The following is a 23,449-nucleotide window of genomic DNA, read 5'->3' as shown; positions in this document are numbered from 1 at the left end:
TTTTTCATCATAATATAAATAATTCCAGACCAAGTTGTGGCAAGTTGATGTAAGCTCTAAATCATTGAGGATCAGTTTTTTATTCAAGATTTGAAACATCTACAATGTGTAAATTTTACAACCAAGGCACTGTGAAATTCAGCATAGTGAGAGGAATACATGCATTTCCTTACATTATGTTGCACCAGTGAGTCACTATGATTATATACACCAAATGCCGACTTTACAAAACTCTTTCCATGACATAGACTGAACAGGTGAAACCAGGTGAAAGCTATGATCCCTTATTGATGTCACTTGTTAAATCCACTTCAATCAGTGAAGATTAAGTGGAGGAGAGAGGTTAAAGAATGATTTTTAAGCCATGAGACAATTGAGACATTGTGGATTTGTACCATTCAGAGGGTGAATGGACAAGACAAAATATTTAAGTGCCTTTGAATGGGGTATGGTAGTAGGTGCCAGGCGCACCGGTTTGAGTGTGTCAAGAACTGCAACCCTGCTGTGTTTTGCACACAACATTTCCCCGTGTGTATCAAGAATGGTCCACCACCCAAAGGACATCCAGCCAACTTGACACAACTGTAGGAAGCATTGGAGTCAACATGGGCCAGCATCCCTGTGGAACACTTTAGACACGTTGTGGAGTCATTCATTAATTACTGCCTCAATCAAAACACAAAAATTCAACTTTTTGACACATCTGAGCTGACTGAGCAGTTAGATCACTCCACAAAACAGAAGAAATGTGCACAGTCCTCCAGGCATATAGATAACTTCTGCTTATTAAACTGATAGGGCGGACTAGTCAAATGCTTTAATTAAAAACATCTTCACTGTGGTTTGAAATGTCCGTTATTTAGAAGAGGGCGATAAAAGCAAAAGCAGAATGTAGAATGTTTTTACCTGACATTTCATTACACCAGAGATAACAAGGAGAGTCTGTATTAAAAATAAACAGAAAGGACCACACAATTCAAACATGTGAGTTAAGTATGAGTTTACTGATTGGATTTATAAATGTGAAGCTTTTATAAGACAGTTTGTTCATCCATATATGAAGTTATAGGACCGAGGAGTAAAAATGGAACAAAAAAGTTACTGCAGGCTGCTGTGACTTACAGTAGTGAGTGCATACATTTGGCATACTTTTTTAAACTGGTCCCCCTAATGCATGCAGCTCTAACCAATCCAGCCAGATGTGAGGTCGTTATTTAAGGTAGATATGCCGTCAATGTAAATGATTGAAAATGTAAATGACTACACTAATTACATTTTTTAATAAAGGCCGTCCACCAATGCTCTCTGTGTGATTTTTCATTACAGAATGTTTTTAATTACGTGGTGCTGACCTTTTTAATACTCATGACTAAAAGAGCCACATTTGTTCCTCACAACATGCAGATTATAATGGTCATCGTGATTTGAAGAAAAAGGATTGGAGGCCTTGGTCACCAAAAATGATTACCTGCTTTATGGACATTGCATGCTGTAGGTGGGTATTATTCAGTTACATTGGGTAGAGGATTTATGGTGAAATTAGACTTTCTATTCAAAAGCACATAGGCTGTGTAAATGTGCCTGGAATCCTTTCAAACCAACTCTTCAGGCTCCATTATCATGGACTAGGGCTACTTTCGGCTGAACAATGCCTGGAAAGATTAATATGTCCACCCCAAACAAAGCAATGTTCAGCTTACTCCCTGCGTCACCCAATGCTGAGTAATAGCCTTTTATTAAACACTATATCAACTCTCTCTCTTTCTCTCATTCTCTCTCTCGCTCTCGCTCTCGCTCTCGCTCACACACACACACACACACACACACACACACACACACACACACACACACACACACACACACACACACACACACACACACACACACACACACACACACACACACACACACACACACACACACACACACACACACAGTGTCAGAGGCCTGACAATATGTATGTGTGGTTTACACCGGACTTGTCTTCAATTTTTTGGGATTGTTCTCCATGAATTGTTCACTTGATACCTTGTATACCTATCCCCATTACATGTAATATTTCATCATCATTGCTAATTGGTTTTCAGTGAAACCTGCAATGAGTCATAAACAGAAACAATGCTGAACATAGTAAACATTCTAAAATGAGTTTTGGGTAACACTGTCTATGAGCTACCTGTTTTGTAATGCATGATGCATTCTAGGTAATAAGAGCTGGGGCGGGTTGATAATAGTGAAATTGAAGATCTAATTGACTATGTGATGTCCAAATATATATCTGATGTCCAACTCAGACAGGCATGCTAAGTGATGCAATTTGGATGTTATACATACTGCACATGGGGTGGAACTGCACATTTCAATCCAGTGCTGCCAAGCCAAACATTTTGGATTATTAACGCAACTCAATATTAGGAAGGTGTTCCTAATGTTTTGTACTCTCAGTGTATATTATCTAGTTATTTTCACTCATTAATTACTGCCTCAATCAAAACACAATAAAATTCGACTTTTTGACACATCTGAGCTGACTGAGCAGTTAGATCACTCCACAAAACAGAAGAAATGTGCACAGTCCTCCAGGCATATAGATAACTTCTGTTTGCAATGCTTATTAAACTGATAGGGCGGACTAGTCAAATGCTTTAATTAAAAACATCTTCACTGTGGTTTGAAATGTCCGATAATTGGAAAAGGGAAATAAAAGCAAGAGCAGAATGTAGAATGTAGAATGTTTTCATCTGACATTTCATTGCACTAGGGATAACAAGGAGAGTCTGTATTAAAAATAAACAGAGAGGACCACACAGTTCAAACATGTGAGGTAAATATGAGTTTACTGATGAGATTTAGACATGTATAGCTGGTCTAAATTCAGCCTTTGTCAATCCATTCAAACACTTCATAAACACAATGTTTTTTGAACATACTGTATAGTAAGGCCCACATTCCAGTCCCCACATCCTTTCTGCTCAAAACCATTCATGTTCTGTTCCAATTGTCTGAAATAGAATATCTAATTCACTATCTGATGTCTAACTATATATCTGATGTCCAACACAGACAGGCATGCTAAGTGATGCAATTTGCATGTTAAAAAAAAGTAGAACTGCACATTTCAATCCAGTGCTGCCAAGCCAAACGTTTTTATTTTTTATAATTTATAATTCTCAGATTTCTGCCATTGAATATATGGACCATTACCAGTATTATCTGTACTTTATACATGTACTGTATGTCATTTATATACCTGGTTGAACAGAACATTTTTATTTACAATTCTGTTCATATTTCTGCTATTGTTCAGATAACAGCAGTAAGCTTATCTCGTTAAAGGTTGAAAAAGCTTGCAGGACATTAGCCTCTCCACATGTTTAATGTGATTTCTCGAACCCCCCCCCCCCCCCCCCCCCCCCCCCCCCGCTTCCCCCCGAACGAAATGGAAATGCCTCAGTAGCTCAGAGTGATTACATCCTGTAGGTGGTGGTTCTGACAAACAACAGACATGGAATGTTTCCCCAGGTTTAGATAAGACACAGCGGAGTGTCTAAGGCCTGTTCTAGGGAATGGGCTAAACTAATTGTGTGTATCAGCGGGAAACTAGTGAAGACAGAAACTGTTTCTGGGTCGTTCCACCAATTAGGTGCCTTGAGTAGTGTAAAAAATGTTTGATTTGACCTAATTTTTACATTCTGTCATAAAGAACACATGTTCAACTTAATAAAAAACATGTTTTCCCATCTCAAGAGGTTAACCTCTTAAGGATCGGACCCTTTTATTCAATTTTCACCTAAAATGACAGGCTTTACATGTTGACATTGTGCAAGAAAACTTATTTGGGGGAATGAATCACCATACATGTACACAAACACACTTGGGGCTCTATTTTTAACAAAGCTAATGTAATGGTAAAATTTTAGCGCTGGCGGTAGCACTATAGGTTTGGGGGTCAGATTTTATTTTGCTATTTTCACAACTGTACCACAAGCTACAGTGATGTACAGCTGGCGGTGGCATAAAAGGCTGGGTTTTGATGAATTAACAAGTTGTTGGTGTGTCGAGGCTTGACCCCTCACTGGCCAATCAGAACGTGCTTCGTGGCTAAATATGTTGTTGCTTCAAATTGTGTATTTACTGTCTTTTATATTTATGTGGTCCTCTGTAGCTCAATTGGTAGAGCATGGAGCTTGTAACGCCAGGGTAGTGGGTTCGATCCCCGGGACCACCCATACGTAAAAATGTATGCACACATGACTGTAAGTCGCTTTGGATAAAAGCGTCTGCTAAATGGGTTATTATTATTATTATTATGCTCGACCTGTTCAGTTTTCCACCACATCAAATTGCAGCGCTCCCGAACATTTCAATTCCAGCGATTGATTCAGCCCTTATTTACTGGAACAAAGACTCTTCAAAAAGAAATCTTCAGCCAGATTTAAATTAAAACAAAATGATTACTGGTGCTCTGGGAATCAATTTGCTGAGTTATTCAAACTGCACTGCTGCTCCAATCAATATTAAGGCTGCTATGATGCAGTTTAAAAAAGAGATAGGATGATACTGTACAAGTCAAATATGATCCAAAGTGTTAGTGGCACTGCAGAATGCCATCAAGTAACCCATTCCAGCTGTGTGTTCTTTACTGGAGCAGTCATTACACCTTGCAGGCTACTGAGCGCAGCACAAAGCAAGAGGGGACTGAAGATATCAATAGCTTTTATTCTACAAAACATAAACATCACACCAGCCAAGAGTATAGGTAATCCATAAAGCTGCTGAACACAACATACACAACACAATAAAAAACCTGAGCATTCAGTGTGATCAAGTATACTGATATGACTGACTTTATTAATTTTATTAGTAGAGTCTGTACTTTACCATCACATTAATGTGTCAACACATTAGGGATGACATGAAAATGAAAATGTATACATTTGTATTGTGTGATAATAGAAAATGTTGAGGTCATCAGTTAAAGCTAGAATCCTTAGCTGCTACATCCATAAATAAATTATATCCATTGATTATTAAAGAATATAACTTATAAATGCGTCATGAGCTTAGTTCAGCTGTCGAATTCCAAAGTTTGTAAAAAAAAAAAGTACATGTAAACAAATACTGTATAGCCTCAAAACATGGTTCATACTACAATGTTGATATCATGGATGGTCAGTCCTTACATACATAGCTCTGTCTATGAATTTGAGAGTGGTTACCTTTCTCCAGCTCCATCCCTCAGCTTTGTTACCAAAACAGAGGTGGAATGGTCGCTTAGTTATTGTTTCAATAAGGATTCTAGCTTTAAGTGCATAAAAGCTCATGCAAATGATACAGCCTTTCAACTGCACCATTTCAGTGTCAGGCGTGTAGATTCAGAGAAATACATACGCCTTTGTCTTTTATTTATGAATGTTGTGAATAATCAAAAAGTGTGGCAATATGCCAGAGAAATTACGCTTTGATTGCATGAAAAAGACGCCAAAATTACCAATGCTGAGATGTCAGTCTAAAATCTAATAAGCACACAAAGAAAGCTGATGATTAACAAACACTACCATTTGGACAACCATCAGGGTGAAAGGAAAAGAGTGATATAGTATCATGTTGAAGGATTTTTCTTTGTATGTCTCAGGTGCTTTGTATTGTTTGCTAAACACAGAGGACCCTTACCTTGTAAAGGTAGTAGCCATGAATACATGGCCCTGAATGGGATGTGTGAAAATAGAAAGGAAGATATAACATAGGATATGTCAACTACTTCTCTTTTGTCCATTACCCTAAGCAACACTCTACCTGGGTTATTTATATTTTTCAACCTAGGTACACCACTCTTATTAGAAAAACTCTCAGAGATAAGGGAAGATAGTTCATTGTTCCATATTCTATTTTGTTCTCTTCACACATGCAATACTGGGTATAACACAAATATTTAAATGCATTGTACTGTGACATCGTGCCTAACAAGAGATTGTTGTATCTATAGTTCAGTGATGTGCATGAAACCCTAAATGACAATATTCTGACATGATAACTGATTATACAGCAGTCTGATTATGAGTGTCTATCTGGCTGCAGTGAGGAACCATAGGAAGTGGTGGATTTTTGGAAACCTGTAATGCTGTATTGTGCTGGTGAATAGGACTATAATGAAGGGAAAACATGCTGAGAGATTACAGCACCAAATACATTTAAAAGACAACCATCTAGAATTATGATTTTCTATGTCTCCTGTCCCTATGCCCCAAAATCTAATCAAAGCCATTGTAAATGCAGTCACTGGATTGCTAGTTTTCCCATGGCACAGGTGGGTAGCTAGGCTACATCACATGTTAATGTCCCTATTAAATTAAAATACACTCCCCTCCATATGTACACTCTCCAACTTAGTTATTTGGACAGTGAAGCTAAAACTAATTTAATTTGGCTATACTATACTCCAGCATTTTGAATTTGAGATCAAATATTTTATATGAGGCAGTACAAAATCATGGTAGCATCCACATTAATGTAGACGTGTTCAGAAACATATTCTATTCTTGTTTACAATAAAAGTTACTCAAAAATGACACAATACATTATTTACCATTAATTCCTATCAGGCACAACATAATCCGAAACACAACCAAAACAAACTGCAAAAGATTATCTCTGGAGTGCATAATGCAAACCTTATTTGGCATAAATGTGTGGTTGGCCTGATATAAATAAATGTTATTTAAAACGATGTTTCAATATATAATTATTCAAGCAAAAGCATAACACTTATTGCACAATTTATATTTTAAATTGTACAAACCTACTTTTCAAGGCTTATAGAAAGTTAGATAATATATGATATAATGCAGCCTGAAGTCAACTAATCCTGGCTTCTTGCTGCATATAGGTTTGTATTGTGGCCTGTACGTGACAAAGTGCCCGATTCCGACCAGAGTTAACTGCACATAAATTTAACTTAATTCCCTTTTCATGCACTTTTCACTCTATGCGTATTCTGACCTTGAATTTAGGCATGAGGTAAAGTATGTTTCAGTCAGCTATTCTTTCAGGGTGGAGATCACAGAAATGGAGGTGTGGCAGAGGCAGTAGTGTAGTGGAGGGTATACACAGGTGTACACCATATATCCACTTATTTTTCAGTGGGCATTACATATACTCACTTCTTAATCCCCACTGATACGTATAGAAGTAGTGTAGTGGGTATATGCCTCATCAATTAATAGGGCTGATGGAACAGATCGGAATGTTTAGCTTAAAATGTTGCTATACTATTATTTCTTCACATTTTAGGCGCAGCAATGTATACATGGCAGTAGGCTTATGGGTGAATGTTCCAAAATGCAATTTGCAGGAAAACACTGTTCTAAAATGCGCACCACACATGCAAGTGGTTTCATGGACAGAGATGGAAATATCAGTTAGAAAGAGGGAGGATTTAAAGACGCAACAACTATCATGGGTTCCTAGTATGATTAGGATAATGCCTTTGGCTGCTAGACAATGAAAGAAAGTTGAAAGAAAATCAATAGAACAGAAGAACGCATATGAGTAAGTCTTTATATCATTGCCTGGCTATAGGCTACTTTGAAGCAAGGTAAGACATGCCTCATAATATGAAGTAAAACATCCAGGTTTCAAACAATTAAGGAACAGGAAAAATATAGTGATGGTAATGATAGACCTAACCATCTTCTGGTAGATGGAAAGGCTTTCCCAAAAACCTTCTCTATTAAATGTTAACTAGTTACAAAGTAGCCCATGCCTACCTGTCATGCCTACCTGTCCAGTGACCATTTATTTTTTAAACTCCATCTCATGTGCCACAGAAACACAGCTAATAAAACAACAGTGCTAGGTGCCTGCACACTTGAATTAAAGGGTAACTACTCTCAGATATACACATTTCTTAGATTTTTCCCAGACCTCAAACGTGGTCTTCTGATGTGGTTTAAGCATTGTTTTATTTTTTAGAACATACAATTTAGTTGTTTTTCTGTAAAAAAAAATAAATAAAAAGAAGTTAGACCTCAATTTATCTGTTTCAATAGTAGGCCTTCTATTAGCCTGCTGCACAGTACAGCTTGGGTTGGCCTGACTGTGAAAAAACATGATGGGATTTATCATTTTAGGTCATTCATAGTGTATGTCATTGTTTCAAATATAATTTTTCACACAGGGCGCCTTTCCTTCGCCTGGCGGGCCGTTTAAAAACATTTGGGCAAAATTTGAGTATACCCACTTCTCCAGGCACCACTACACCACTGGGCAGAGGTGTGTCTACAGATACGCGGTATAGAGAGTAATAGTAATGGTGTCTTTTTGTAGCCAATAACCTCCCCATAGTTCGTTGGACAGCCTATGGAGAAGTTGAATGGAGTTTTTGTAAGGTTTTTGGATCAACCCTGAAAATAAGTTCTGTGGTAAACACAGGCTTAGGATATATCTTCATTATCTAACGTCACTTTTTGTGAATTTGGAAGCCTTTATGTAATAATGAAAAACACATAAAGCACACGAAGGCTTCATAATTCATAAAGGTCATGTTAACTGACTGATATTATCTCATAGAACAAAACGTATAAGATCTAGAAGATCAGACCTTATTTTCGACGTTTTTCCCAAAACCTTATTCTTTCCCCATAGGAATGGCTGAACGAACCAGAGGTAACTCATTTCCGGGTTTTATGACTACAAGCTGGCGAGCTCTATTCTGACCTAGAGTTGTAAAATAAAAATAAAAAATAAATAGGGGGTAGATCAGCTTTAATATTGCAGATAGATTGTGGCTTCTATCAATGTAATTATCTGCATCATTTCCAATCTCCCATATATTTTTGGGTAAATATACAGTACCAGTCAAAAGTTTGGACACACCTACTCATTCAAGGGTTTTTCTTTATTTTTACTATTTTCTACATTGTAGAATAATAGTGAAGACATCAACACCATGAAATAACACATATGGAATCATGTAGTAACCAAAAAAGTGTTAAACAAATCAAAATATATTTTATATTTGAGATTCTTCAAAGTAGCCACACTTTGCCTTGATGACAGCTTTGCACACTCTTGGCATTCTCTCAACCAGCTTCATGAGGTAGTCACCTGGAATGCATTTAAATTAACAGGTGTTAAAAGTTAATTTGTGGAATTTCTTTCCTTCTTAATGCGCTTGAGCAAATCAGTTGTGTTGTGACAAGGTAGGGGTGGTATACAGAAGATAGCCCTATTTGGTAAAAGACCAGGTCCATATTATGGCAAGAACAGTTCAAATAAGCAAAGAGAAACGACAGTCCATCATTACTTTAAGACATGAAGGTCAGTCAATCCGGAAAATGTCAAGAACTTTGAAGGTTTCTTCAAGTGCAGTTGCAAAAACCATCAAGCGCTATGATGAAACTGGCTCTCATGAGGACCGCCACAGGAAAGGAAGACCCAGAGTTACCTCTTCTGCAGAGGATAAGTTCATTAGAGTTACCAGCCTCAGAAATTGCAGCCCAAATAAATGCTTCACAGAGTTCAAGTAACAAACACATCTCAACATCAACTGTTCAGAGGAGACTGCATGAATCAGGCCTTCGTGGCCGAATTGCTGCAAAGAAACCACCACTAAAGGACACCAATAATAAGAAGAGACTTGCTTGGGCCAAGAAACACGAGCAATGGACATTAGACTGGTGGAAATCTGTACTTTGGTCTTGATGAGTCAAAATCTGAGATTTTTGGTTCCAACCGCCGTGTCTTTGTGAGACGCAGAGTAGGTGAACAGATGATCTCTGCATGTGTGGTTCCCACTGTGAAGCATGGAGGAGGAGGTGTGATGGTGTGGGGGAGCTTTGCTGGTGACACTGTCTGTGATTTATTTAGTATTCAAGGCACACTTAACCAGCATGGCTACCACAGCATTCTGAAGCGATACGCTATCCCATCTGGTTTGAGCTTAGTGGGACTATCATTTGTTTTTCAACAGGACAATGACCCAACACACCTCCAGGCTGTGTAAGGGCTATTTGACCAAGAAGGAGAGTGATGGAGTGCTGCATCAGATGACCTGTCCTCCACAATCACCCGACCTCAACCCAATTGAGATGGTTTGGGATGAGTTGGACCGCAGAGTGAAGGAAAAGCAGCCAACAAGTGCTCAGCATATGTGGGAACTCCTTCAAGACTGTTGGAAAAGCATTCCAGGTGAAGCTGGTTGAGAGAATGCCAAGAGTGTGCAAAGCTGTCATCAAGGCAAAGGGTAGCTTCTTTGAAGAATCTCAAATATAAAATATATTTTGAATTGTTTAACACTTTTTTGGTTACTACATGATTCCAAATGTGTTATTTCATAGTGTTGATGTCTTCACTATTATTCTACAATGTAGAAAATAGTAAAAATAAAGAAAAATCCTTGAATGAGTAGGTCTGTCCAAACTTTTGACTGGTACTGTATATAGATATATTTTATATATTTTCCTTCTTTATTATTTCCCCCTAACCCTACCATCCATCCCCTAATTGGAGTAAACTAATGGACAACAATACTTAGGCTTCTACTTCCAGCTCATACATACTATATACATTTTACAGACACAGTATATTTTACATTAGTTATTTAGTTTTTTTGTTATTTTTAGTCCCACCCTTCAGCTCCCCTCAACACCTCCCATCTATATCTGAACCCCATCTGGTTTTGATTTATATTTGCCATATATTTTTCAACTGTGCTGTGATGTTTCACAACGGTTCTGAACCTTTCTATTCTCATAGTTTCTACAGATTGTAAATCCCCCCCCAAATTGTTTTGCTTAGAGCATTATTATATTACTGATTGATTGACTATGACTTTTCAAATCACCCAGCAGTGCTTCTGACCTTGACTTAATTCCCTAATAATTCCACCACCTTTACGAGCGATGAATCGATGAATAAGGTCGAGCAACCTGTCTGTTCCAAGTGGAACAACATCTACTTTATTTTTCAGGTATAAATACCACCACTCTCCATGCACTGTAATTTACAAATTGATAAGAGCTATTGATAAGAGCTAGGTCGGCTAAATGAGTAAGCCGTTTGGATAAGGGGATTGTAAATATCAATTACAATTGTTTTAGATCTACTGTATTTTACCTTATTGCTGGAGACAATTGTGAAATGAGTCATATGGCAGCAAACTGAAGCATATCAACATTTCAACTTTCCCACAGTGACGTTTATGAAATATTTATTCCATTATGCAGAATTTTAATTGTATGGCCTTTTAACTTCAAGGGATGAAACTTGGAGACCCAAGCTATAGGCATCTGTAGCCATGCGCAAATGATAGTATAGCGCCAAACCTACCGAGTTGATTTATGATTTCTATGTTTTAATAATATGCCCAGACTTTTCACTGTATTTGTTACAATTCGTATTGTGTTAAATATTAGCCAGTTATACTCACATACATTTATAACTATAGTGTTAGTTTCCTTACATTTTGCATCATTACATTACATTGTTAGTTTACCTTTCTTTCCTCTGTCATATGTGGTTGTTCCTGAGGATCGATAACAATAGTGAATCATATTTGGCTAACGTATTACAACTTGTGCAATAATTCGGGACATGTAGCCTATTTGAATCATTATGGAACGCAGACCATACGTAGCAGTTTAAACCTGGAGCAAGGTTCACAACGACTGGACCGCTTTCCTTGAATAGTGAGGATTATTAGGGTAGATTTATAAGACTACTGTTCAACCCCTATTGTATACTTTTCTCACCTTCCAATATTTAATGGAACAATTGAATATGGCAACTTTCAGATGAATCAAACCACTGTATTTTTGATTCACCAATATATTTAGTGCGTAAAGGCTCTCCAAACCTGTTTTGTATTATTATTCATAAATACTTTCCTAACCCTAAATAATATACAAGATCTACCAATTAAATCTACCAATTGGTGCTGAAAAGGAGACAAATATGCGTGTATTTACTTTCTTTCATTGATCCCTAATATTCTGAACCGTTCTCTCCATATATTCTAGTGAGTCTGTAGAGAAAACACAAATTAAAGGTACACCCAATTTAAAGGGGTACTGAAAACCCTATTGAATGAAAACTCCACGAGGAATTCTGTTGGCCAGCAAGTGGGAGGGTTTTCAGAGGTTGAATAAAACGTATTTAGGGCGCGCAAGGGAACCACGGCTGCAAAACCCGTTAAACACCCGCATAAGGTAAGTCTGAATACCAACTACTGAAAAGTGCGTAGCAAAGGTGTGCGTAGGAAAGGCATACATTTCCTAAGTCTGAATCGGGCCCTAAGAGCACAGCTCACATGGCAAGAGAACAATTTGGAATGTGCTCACTCAATATCAACAAAACATGTATGACACACCGGATGATGAATTTAAGAAAAATGTGGAATGCTATTTTTTCTCCACAATAGATCAACTTTTGTTAATCAGTTGTTCTCTACACCTTGGTCTTGTAAGATAAGCTGGTATGATGTGGTGTGGAAAAGAGCGGAACCTGAGGCAGTTCAAAGTCCAAGTTAGACAGATACAATGGCACATTATATATATCTCCTCGTTTGTATTATGATATAATAAAGAGAGTAGTTGTGAGAAAAGCTGTGTTTAATTTGTAATTCAAATAAATTCCAGTATGGTAATAAGCAGATATTACAGGCAGATACAGGATATATGTTAAGTTAACAATTAAAGTCCACTTGTGCGTTATCCTGACCTTGCTCTCTGATCAGAAGCATACATTATCTGATTGTATCATCTGGAGCCTTCATTTACATAATTACAAATCAGGTATAAAATGTAGACTTTTACAAAAGTTGCATATCAAATATACTCAACACATGTCCTCCCAAGGAAACCATCCTTAATTTAGGGTAATTTCCAAAACAAGTGCTCGTTTTGGTAAACAAAGTGATACAGAAAAGTTAAATAAGGTTGCAGCAACACAATTGACGAGAACAAGTGAATAATAAAAAAAAAAGGCATAAAATGTGAGTTAGTGTCATCAGCCAATGTTGACGGTGTAGTGTCATCAGCCAATGTTGACGGTGTAGTGTCATCAGCCAATGTTGACGGTGTAGTGTCATCAGCCAATGTTGACGGTGTAGTGTCATCAGCCAATGTTGAAGGTGTAGTGTCATCAGCCAATGTTGACGGTGTAGTGTCATCAGCCAATGTTGACGGTGTAGTGTCATCAGCCAATGTTGACAGTGTAGTGTCATCAGCCAATGTTGACGGTGTAGTGTCATCAGCCAATGTTGACGGTGTAGTGTCATCAGCCAATGTTGACGGTGTGGTGTCATCAGCCAATGTTGAAGGTGTGGTGTCATCAGCCAATGTTGACGGTGTAGTGTCATCAGCCAATGTTGACGGTGTAGTGTCATCAGCCAATGTTGACGGTGTAGTGTCATCAGCCAATGTTGACGGTGTAGTGTCATCAGCCAATGTTGACGGTGTAGTGTCATCAGCCAATGTTGACGGTGTAGTGTCATCAGCCAATGTTGACGGTGTAGTGTCATCAGCCAATGTTGACGGTGTAGTGTCATCAGCCAATGTTGACGGTGTAGTGTCATCAGCCAATGTTGATGGTGTAGTGTCATCAACCAATTTGTCATGATGGTTGATGGTGTAGTGTCATCAAACATTTTGTCATGATGGTTGATGGTGTAGTGTCATCAACCATTTTGTCATGATGGTTGATGGTGTAGTGTCATCAACCATTTTGTCATGATGGTTGATGGTATAGTGTCATCAACCAATTTGTCATGATGGTTGATGGTGTAGTGTCATCAACCAAGTTATGATAATGCATATGGGGCCTCCCTCATGGTCCAGTATGTTGTATAGCTTCTACTGTATGTCTGCTAACACAATCATACAGTATATGTCCTACACATTAACATTATAGTTTAGGAGAATAGTAAATTATTGTATAATTTCATTGGGTTTAAATTCTAGATAATTTCAGATATATGTAGTCAACTCAGTTGATGGCCTATGCTCCTCATGGGGCGATGGGCCTAAGTAATTAAGTAAGTTGTCAACTCAGAATCTAAAAGATAAATACATTTACTGTAATAGTGATTTTCCCTTTACAGAAGCACTGTATGCCATTGTGTTGGTAATAACTGTATTACTACTAAATATGTCCATATACAGTAGACAAAAGCTTGAACATACAGTATGTGCTCTACACCCTTCTAACATAAAACACACATCATATGTTTCCATCCATGGTTGCTGGGAAATCTGCACTGACTAGAACATACACAGAATGTGCATATATCAGAATGGAACGTACCCTATGGATGGCAATTAAAATGCATTACAGCACTCTTCAGGAATTATTACAACATGATCTTCATGTAATGTAATAGATCGTCATATATTGTATATTGGAACCTAAGGCAAGAGATGTTTCGGGTTGAAAATGAATGAAAATCAAGAAATCACTGCCCCTCTGCAGAGTACGTCTGACAGCAGCACCTTTGCAGGTGGTATCTTTAAGGGAGTTTGACATGGCAACAGGTGAGTAACTTTTCTCTGGAGCTCAGCAGTGGGGAGATACAGGGAGTGACATTAAAAGCTTTGAAATGGACTGTGTCAGTCTGTCCCTGCTGCTCTATATAAGGGACTTACCTAACCACCGGTGTGAGGAGGTTCCACAACAGTTCACCATTACATAATAGCACCCATCTAAGTTCACACATGTCAAAGCGCAAAACTCTCAAGTGCCTCTTTCTGATGATATCTTTCCATTTAGATTTAAAACAGAAAGTCCAAGACACTGTCTGGTATTCTTGTAGGTCCAAGAGGCTTCTAAACAGCTTCTACCCCCAAGCCATAAGACTCCTGAACATCTAATCAAATGGCTACCCAGACTATTTGCATTGCCCCCCTTTACACTGCTGCTACTCTCTGTTTATTATCTATGCATAGTCACTTTAATAACGCTACCTACATGTACATATTACCTCAATTACCTCGACTAACCGGTGCCCCCACACATTGACTCTGTACCGGTACCCCCTGTATATAGCTTCGCTATTGTTATTTTACTGCTGCTCTTTAATTATTTGTTACTTTTATTTCGTATTATTTTATATTGTATTTTTTTGTGTTCATTTTTTTGGTCTTCTTTCTTAAAACTGCATTGTTGGTTAAGGGCTTGTAAGTAAGCATTTCACTGTAAGGTCTACCTACACCTGTTGTATTCGGCGCATGTGGCAAATAATATTTGATTTGATTTGATTTATATGCTCCACAATTAATCTTAAACTAGAGTCTCTAGACCTTTATCAGGGTCCTGATGAATGTTCTGATTGACACAAACTTTGGTTCAAGATCCATTCAATCTATTGTGGAATATACAAGACCATCACTGTGCTGGAGTACATGGTGAACCAACTACCCTCTTCTCAACCCATTATTTAAATTATATGTTAGTTATGAACATAAATCGCCTTTCATTCCTCTACCCTTACTTCTCCTCCAATCACATACCGTCGTTACAGTACAGGAGTCAGTAACAGGTGTGTAACAACCAGGTTATTACAGTACTTGTTTCTTTCAGGTGCCAGTGACAATGGATGATACATGATGAATATGAGCAAATAACATAAGTGTATGAGGTCCTAGCAGCCAGTTTGCAGTGGAAACACAGAAAGACAATCAATTAATTAAATTATCTCGTCTTACATCAATAGAAAATCAAGGACAACATACAACCAAGAAAGATGCTTGACATGTTTGTGGAATAAATATGATCACAATACAGCAGTTGTACCTCTCCATTGTACACAGTCTGCATAGATTCATTTACACACAAAGATAATACGTCAATAAACATCAGGGTTAACAGAGGGTACATGATGCACCAGAAACAACAGCTCTGCTGGCTATACTACAGAGACCTGGTGACCGTCTGGATGTGATGTGTGTCAATAGCGTGGTTCCAGTGTTCAACAAACAACCATTCTGAACTGTCACAAAGGCACTTACATTAAACAGAAGACAATGACAGACAGTTAACAGTTACACACTGCATTACTGATCTCAGCTGTTGGCAAAGCCTCCCCTGAGAACCTGTCTTATAGTAACACTGTGATTATTCCTCTGCTCTAGCAGTGGTGACCAGACTGCTCAGCTAACACTAACATAATAACCCTGGCAGCAGCATTGGCACAAACTCTAAATAAAGAGACCCACACGCCAGATAACTCTACTGCTGTTAGCCTAGCGGTGCGGAGGGAGTCAGAAGCAGGACTCGGGGACGGGTCTCTGCTGCCTGCCCAGGGAGGTGGTGCTGTAGCGTGTCCGCTGCAGGGTGGCATTGCTGGGCTTGTCTGTGGACAGGCTGCTGCCGGGGGCTGGGGGAGCTACCTGCCCGTTCCTCTGCAGAGAGGCACACCTGCGCAAGGTCAAGTCCAGTTTGGTCTGGATGTTGCTGGAGCTATGGGCACGCTTGATGTCCGCAGCAGAGCTGTGATTCCCTGCCCTCCCGTTGATAAGCTGCCCTTTGCTGTGACGGCAGTCACCTCTAGGGGCGCCGTTGGCCCTCTTTTCCTCCAGCGCTACTCCGTTCAGGGTCCCATTGGAGAGGGAGAGTTTAGACGAACTCCCGTTTGCCACCTTGCTGGCTCGTCCGTGGCCATTGGCCCGGACCTCCTCCCCCTTGCTAGGTGTCCTCTGAGTGTCTTTCTTCAGGAAGCCTGGTTTGAAAAAGGACAAGAGGCTGTCGTGGCTCCTACCCTCCTCACCCCTCATCCCCTTCTTCTCCTCAGGCTGTAGACCAGCCTGCAGCGCCTCCCTCTGTGCCCCTACCCTGGAGGTCAGCCCTGCTTGGGCCTTGGGCCTCTTCAGTGTGGAGTCCCTACTTGGGGGGGCACTGTGGCTTATGTGGACCCCAGCAGTGGAGCCTCTATGGGGGTGAGGGTCCAGGGTCCTGCCCTGGTCCTGCCTGATCCTCTTGGAGGACCTCCGGCCCAGTGAACTGTCATCCCTGGCTTTAGTGATGATATTGAGCCCCAGGCTGGAGCTCCTCTCTACGGCAGGCCTGCTCTGGCCCTCTGGTACTCTTGGGGAGTCGCAGGCCTCAGAGTTGGACCTGTCCATGCAGCTCAGGCTGCTCCCACTGGGGAAGCTGCCCAGGTCCCAGTGCCTGCCCTCTGAGAGCCTCCCCTGGGGTGGGGTGGCCACCAGGGTGATGATGGGGTCCTTGGTGCACCGCGGCCTGCGCCCTGACTCAAGATACTCCACCAGCTCCCCTGGCCTGGGGGCGGAGGGTTTGGGGCGGTCCTTGGAGCCAAAGGACCAGCGCAGGGGCTGCACTTTGCTTAGGGTGTCCTTGGTCTTAGTGGGTGACCTCATGCTCATGCTCCTACCCTGAGTGCCTCGGACAAATGGCTTATTCTCAAACCCATCTGGACCCAGGAGAAAAACAAACACAGTTAGGATTCTTCCTCATATTCCTCCTCTTTTGGTCCATTGATTGACTTATCTACAGTGAGGGAAAAAAGTATTTGATCCCCTGCTGATTTTGTACGTTTGCCCACTGACAAAGAAATGATCAGTCTATAATTTTAATGGTAGGTTTATTTGAACAGTGAGAGACAGAATAACAACAAAAAAATCCAGAAAAACGCATGTCAAAAATGTTATAAATTGATTTGCATTTTAATGAGGGAAATAAGTATTTGACCCCCTCTCAATCAGAAAGATTTCTGGCTCCCAGGTGTCTTTTATACAGGTAACGAGCTGAGATTAGGAGCACACTCTTAAAGGGAGTGCTCCTAATCTCAGCTTGTTACCTGTATAAAAGACACCTGTCCACAGAAGCAATCAATCAATCAGATTCCAAACTCTCCATCATGGCCAAGACCAAAGAGCTCTCCAAGGATGTCAGGGACAAGATTGTAGACCTACACAAGGCTGGAATGGGCTACAAGACCATCTCCAAGCAGCTTGGTGAGAAGGTGACAACAGTTGGTGCGATTATTCGCAAATGGAAGAAACACAAAATAACTGTCAATCTCCATCGGCCTGGGGCTCCATGCAAGATCTCACCTTGTGGAGTTGCAATGATCATGAGAACGGTGAGGAATCAGCCCAGAACTACACGGGAGGATCTTGTCAATGATCTCAAGGCAGCTGGGACCATAGTCACCAAGAAAACAATTGGTAACACACTACGCCGTGAAGAACTGAAATCCTGCAGCGCCCGCAAGGTCCCCCTGCTCAAGAAAGCACATATTCAGGCCCGTCTGAAGTTTGCCAATGAACATCTGAATGATTCAGAGGAGAACTGGGTGAAAGTGTTGTGGTCAGATGAGACCAAAATCGATCTCTTTGGCATCAACTCAACTTGCCATGTTTGGAGGAGGAGGAATGCTGCCTATGACCCCAAGAACACCATCCCCACCGTCAAACATGGAGGTGGAAACATTATGCTTTGGGGGTGTTTTTCTGCTGAGGGGACAGGACAACTTCACCGCATCAAAGGGACGATGGACAGGGCCATGTACTGTCAAATCTTGGGTGAGAACCTCCTTCCCTCAGCCAGGGCATTGAAAATGGGTTGTGGATGGGTATTCCAGCATGACAATGACCCCAAAACACACGGCCAAGGCAACAAAGGTGTGGCTCAAGAAGAAGCACATTAAGGTCCTGGAGTGGCCTAGCCAGTCTCCAGACCTTAATCCCATAGAAAATATGTGGAGGGAGATGAAGGTTCGAGTTGCCAAACGTCAGCCTCGAAACCTTAATGACTTGGAGAAGATCTGCAAAGAGGAGTGGAACAAAATCCCTCCTGAGATGTGTGCAAACCTGGTGGCCAACTACAAGTAACGTCTGACCTCTGTGATTGTCAACAAGGGTTTTGCCACCAAGTCCTAAGTCATGTTTTGCAGAGGGGTCAAATACTTATTTCCCTCATTAAAATGCAAATCAATTTATAACATTTTTGACATGCGTTTTTCTAAATTTTGTTGTTGTTATTCTGTCTCTCACTGTTCAAATAAACCTACCATTAAAATTATAGACTGATCATGTCTTTGTCAGTGGGCAAACGTACAAAATCAGCAGGAGATCAAATACTTTTTTCCCTCACTGTACATAATCATCTGCTTTTTAATGATGAAATGAAATCCTCTTTGAGTAACAACCAGAACTTCAGACCAATCAGACACAGCGAGCCATAGTGTTTTTATTTATGTGGGCCACTCACCTGTCTCTGTTTTGAGAGGCTCGTCCTGGAACACAGGAAGCTCTGGTGATTCGGGGGTTGGTGTGGGGCCAGGAGGGCCAGAGGTGGACCCCCCAGAGACCAGGCTGCCCCTCTTACTGTCCCCTGTCAGACGGATCAGCCAGTGGTCTGATGTGGAGGAGCTGGTGGAGCCTGCAGAGGTAGTAGAACACTGTTACACAGAGCATAGTGCCATCTACTGGCCTCTCAACACAGCTAATGCATACAAACCTGTCTCTTTCTCCTAGAGTTTGGAAGAGTTCGTGCATATATTATGACAACATTTTGTGATGTTTTTGTTAGTTTTGGACTTCGGTAAGGTTTTTTTCGGCTGTTTGGGCACACAACATATTTTCTCGAGGCAAGCCGAAGTCGGTAGCCGAAGTCTACATCCCTTCATCGGTGATTGGTCAACAGTAGGGATTCTTCAATAAAGTTTTTCATTGAGGAACAGTGCACCAAACATATTATTTAGATGTAAAAATGCACGACTAAGATCTCCTCTGCAAAAATGTCAAAATTAATGACAGATTAATTATTTTAGATTAATTCTGACTATTTTGAGGAAGTGTATACAGCCTAACGGCGTCTCAAGAGGGACAAACAGTCCTATTGCCGCTTTTTTCTCATTTTTCAAGCGAAGGTCTTTTAAGGGAGTATGCGAGGCGCAGACGTTCACTTTGCCTAGCCGAGTTCTGCTAGGAGCAAACCGAACCTAGTATGCAGACGCCTTTACTGTACCTCAATCCTATGATGGACAAGGTTATTACACACTGTCAATCATATACTCTTTTGATTTCATCATTAATGCTTCAATTTAGAAAAATGTCTGGATACTGTCATTGAAGTGCCATTCATTATTGGGTGATGAAAGCCATAATTTCTCCAATAATGGATTTCAGAAGCCTTATTTCCATTACATGGACATACTTTCAACTAAAGACCTCTAAAGGTCAGTATTCTTCCAGAACCAATTGGTATATATCATCTATTGAAATGACAAAATAGAACTGTAGGACATATTGCAGACTGTGGCTTAATTAAAAGACTTGTCAACACGGCACACCTCTGAGGGAGGAGCTGGCTGACCATGGAGGGATGGTGTTGCGTCTCTGGTAGAAGAGGATGTAGGCTCCCCGTGTGCACACCTCCCCCTCTGGGACTGGCTCTGCACTGCTGTCATCATACCCATACCACTGGGCGTCCACTGAGTTCCTGCAGAACGCTGCACAGAGACACAGACACCTGTTCAGACATGCACAACGGTGTGTACTTCCATACATACTGAACAAACTATCACCATATCTTTATTTTCATCATCACCAAACACATTTTTGGACTGGATCTCACTTCAAGACACCTTGCTGATTAAGACCACTTTCACTGAGATTTATATTTCATAGAACATTTACAGAATGCGAATATGACAGCCAGACAGTCCCTCCATACAAACCTGTGTAATGTCCCCCGTGCATGCCTCCGTGGTGGTTACACACGGCATAGAGGTCATATAGGAAGTCTGGAGGGGCCATGTCGGGTGGGCGGGGCTGTTTCCAGGCCGGGTGCAGGGAGCCGGGGGGCAGAGGGCCGTGGGGGGGCAGCCGGGTGCTCTGACTTCTCTTCACCACATGGGGTGCCATGTCCAGGCCGGCCAGAGGGAAGCGCACCAGCGTGGCCAGCTTGTTGCGGCGGTCGCCCACCTGCCGGAAGCGCTTGAGGTGGAGGATGAGGATGTCAGGCAGCGTCCACAGGCTCATCTTCACCATGCCCTGCTGCAGCTGCTTACAGTGGGGACATTTCCATGCATCGTCTGGGGCCAGCTGGGAGAGAGAGAGAGAGAGAGAGAGAGAGAGAAACAGAGAGAAAGATAGAGTATTCATCCATGTAAAAAAAATACAAAATCTTCTCCCTCAATCAACCCACTGAAATCATTTCATAACACTCTTTAAAGGTGCTACACATTGGATTAAAAATAAATAATTGTATTGTAATTTCAGAAAACGTCCATAATATATCTGCCGCTAATTGTGGAATGATAATGTTTCATAGTATTACTTACACACCAGTGTTGTGATTGGCTGTGATATTTGCCTATTGATTTCTCCTGCCCAAGCGGCATCTGTTCTGACTTTGTGGCTGTGTTATCTAGTGAAAACTGAATAGTATAGGGAATCATTGTACCATCTAAATCACTGTGAAATAACAATAACAAAAAATATTGTTTTTACAGCAGTTTGAAGCAGGTGGACAAAAAAAACACGTTTTAGATGGATCAAAACCTTTAAGATGCTAATGACATGAAACGTGGTCTGTTACAGGTCGCGGTGGTCTTCAGTGATAGCTCTGTGCATGAGACCGTGTCTGTTTCATCAGTACAGCATGTGAAGCCTCATTTATCAGTCTCATTCACAACCTGTTGCCGGGGCGACTGCCTCTTGCACTCTAATCCCTCTGATTAGTGTTCATGAAGAAGAGTGGAGGAAGGAGATGGAGGCAGCTGTATCCAATAACATTAATGTTCAGTCGAATATACTAATCTGGTCACGAATGGAGCTAAAAAAAGCTTTGTCATTTGCCTCATGAATGGCAATGGAAAATGATTCACTCCTATCAGAAGCAGACATAGGACTCAAAGACTACAGTGCTCAGAAAGAAACTAAGAGAAGGCTCTTGAGGAGGACATGTTCTGGACGTCTATGTCACATGTCAACTTCATAAGCATATTAGATCAACCAAATTACAGGCTTTGAAATTCTTGTACACCTCTGTTACCTATTGGATATTCAGGACGTTCCCTGAAACAACCTCTTCATATAATGAGGTATGGAGGGGCATGGAGATGTGGCATGAGTGTAAACAACATATTGTGGTACAGTATAAGTGGGAGCAGGAAGATCAACCAAGCATTCGGAGGACAAAATGGATTCTGATTCATAAATCGTTCAGACACAGAGCTGGGTGCAGGTACAGTTAAGCTAAAGCAGGCCGGGGATACAGATGGCAGTTCCCAGCAGGAACTCAGTCCATTCACAGCTCTAATAGAATACCAACACTCCACTGATGGGAAATTAATTCCACCTCAGGTCATCTTGATTGATTTGACTGAAGGCAGATTTTGTTCTTCGCGTCATATGACTGAATTCACATCCTTTGATGTTACTGTTGATGTTGCATCTGATAACACTGGGGGGTCTGTAAGAGGCATTATGGAGTCCATAATGATGTCCTTAAAGGGATTGTTCACCCAAATAACAAATGTGCATATTTTTGTTAAGGTAGCATAAGATTAATTAATTAGCTATTTGGATGAACTATCCCTTAAAGGAACGTTTCAAACTAGAGGCAGTCTCCCCTATAAACAAAAATACAGTATATAATGGTAGCAAGGATTTCTTTGATCCTCGTCAGTGATTCAGTCAGTGGGTTCGGTACATAAGGTTCTATGGCACTGTCAAACTCATTCCGTGTAGGGCCGAGTGTCTGTGGGTTTTCGCTCCTCCCTTGTACTTGATTGATGAATTAAGGTCACTAATTAGTAAAGAACTCCCCTCACCTGGTTGTCTAGGGCTTAATGGAAAGGAAAAAACAAAAACCAGCAGACACTAGGCCCTCCATGGAATGATTTTGACACCCCTGTTCTATGGGGAGAGAACAGATTGCACTCAGCAGTGGTTGTTGCCTGCCTGTGGGGGGAAGATAATGTACCTGTTCCTCTTTAGTGTAGAGCTGAAAGCACTCGTTCAGGGTACAGCTGTGCTGCTGGACGTGCTGCTGATGCTGGCCTCTCACACTCTCAGCATCCTTCACCACCTCCTCCTGGATGTTTCCAAACAGGCTGCAGGAGACCACACACACAGTTGGGAACATGCACACAGAGAGAGAGAAAGAGGCTGTCAGCCATTACTATAATAAGGCATGTGCAGCAGCATACATACTGTTTTATGATTACAGTAGGTCTACAATAATACAGGGCTAGAATAAAGTTATAGAGTGTCACTGAGATTGACTGACCAGTCTTTGATTCTGTGTTCCCACTCGATGATGAGCTTCACATGGGGCGGTCCTCCTGAGCCACAGAGATTAAGAGCTCTGGGAACAAAAGGGTCAAAGGTCATCAGATTAGCAAGGTAAAACTAATCCCTTTCGCACACTGTCCACCTATTATTCAGGTGGTATGTACATTTTGTTATGGTGCTTTTCCATTTAG

General features: G+C 40.9%; 1 protein-coding gene across 1 annotated transcript in view; it reads right to left on the bottom strand.

The window, feature by feature from the left end:
* Positions 1-16,253: 16,253 nt before the first annotated feature.
* LOC311104452 (ubiquitin carboxyl-terminal hydrolase 43-like) overlaps positions 16,254-23,449 on the bottom strand; it is a gene marked incomplete at its 3' end in the record, with an annotated part of 121,055 nt that continues 113,859 nt past the window's right edge. The window contains exons 10-15 of the mRNA XM_084146291.1: positions 23,254-23,331; positions 22,948-23,077; positions 20,696-21,062; positions 20,309-20,467; positions 19,225-19,395; positions 16,254-17,422 (exon numbers count right to left, since the gene is read on the bottom strand). Of these exons, the coding sequence (XP_084002417.1) occupies positions 16,254-17,422; positions 19,225-19,395; positions 20,309-20,467; positions 20,696-21,062; positions 22,948-23,077; positions 23,254-23,331 (2,074 nt within the window). The remainder of the gene's footprint in view (positions 17,423-19,224; positions 19,396-20,308; positions 20,468-20,695; positions 21,063-22,947; positions 23,078-23,253; positions 23,332-23,449) is intronic.

Source organism: Coregonus lavaretus, assembly GCF_964263955.1.
Source record: "Coregonus lavaretus genome assembly, chromosome: 28".
NCBI classification, from domain to species: domain Eukaryota; kingdom Metazoa; phylum Chordata; class Actinopteri; order Salmoniformes; family Salmonidae; genus Coregonus; species Coregonus lavaretus.
This window is presented reverse-complemented; position numbering and strand designations above follow the sequence as displayed.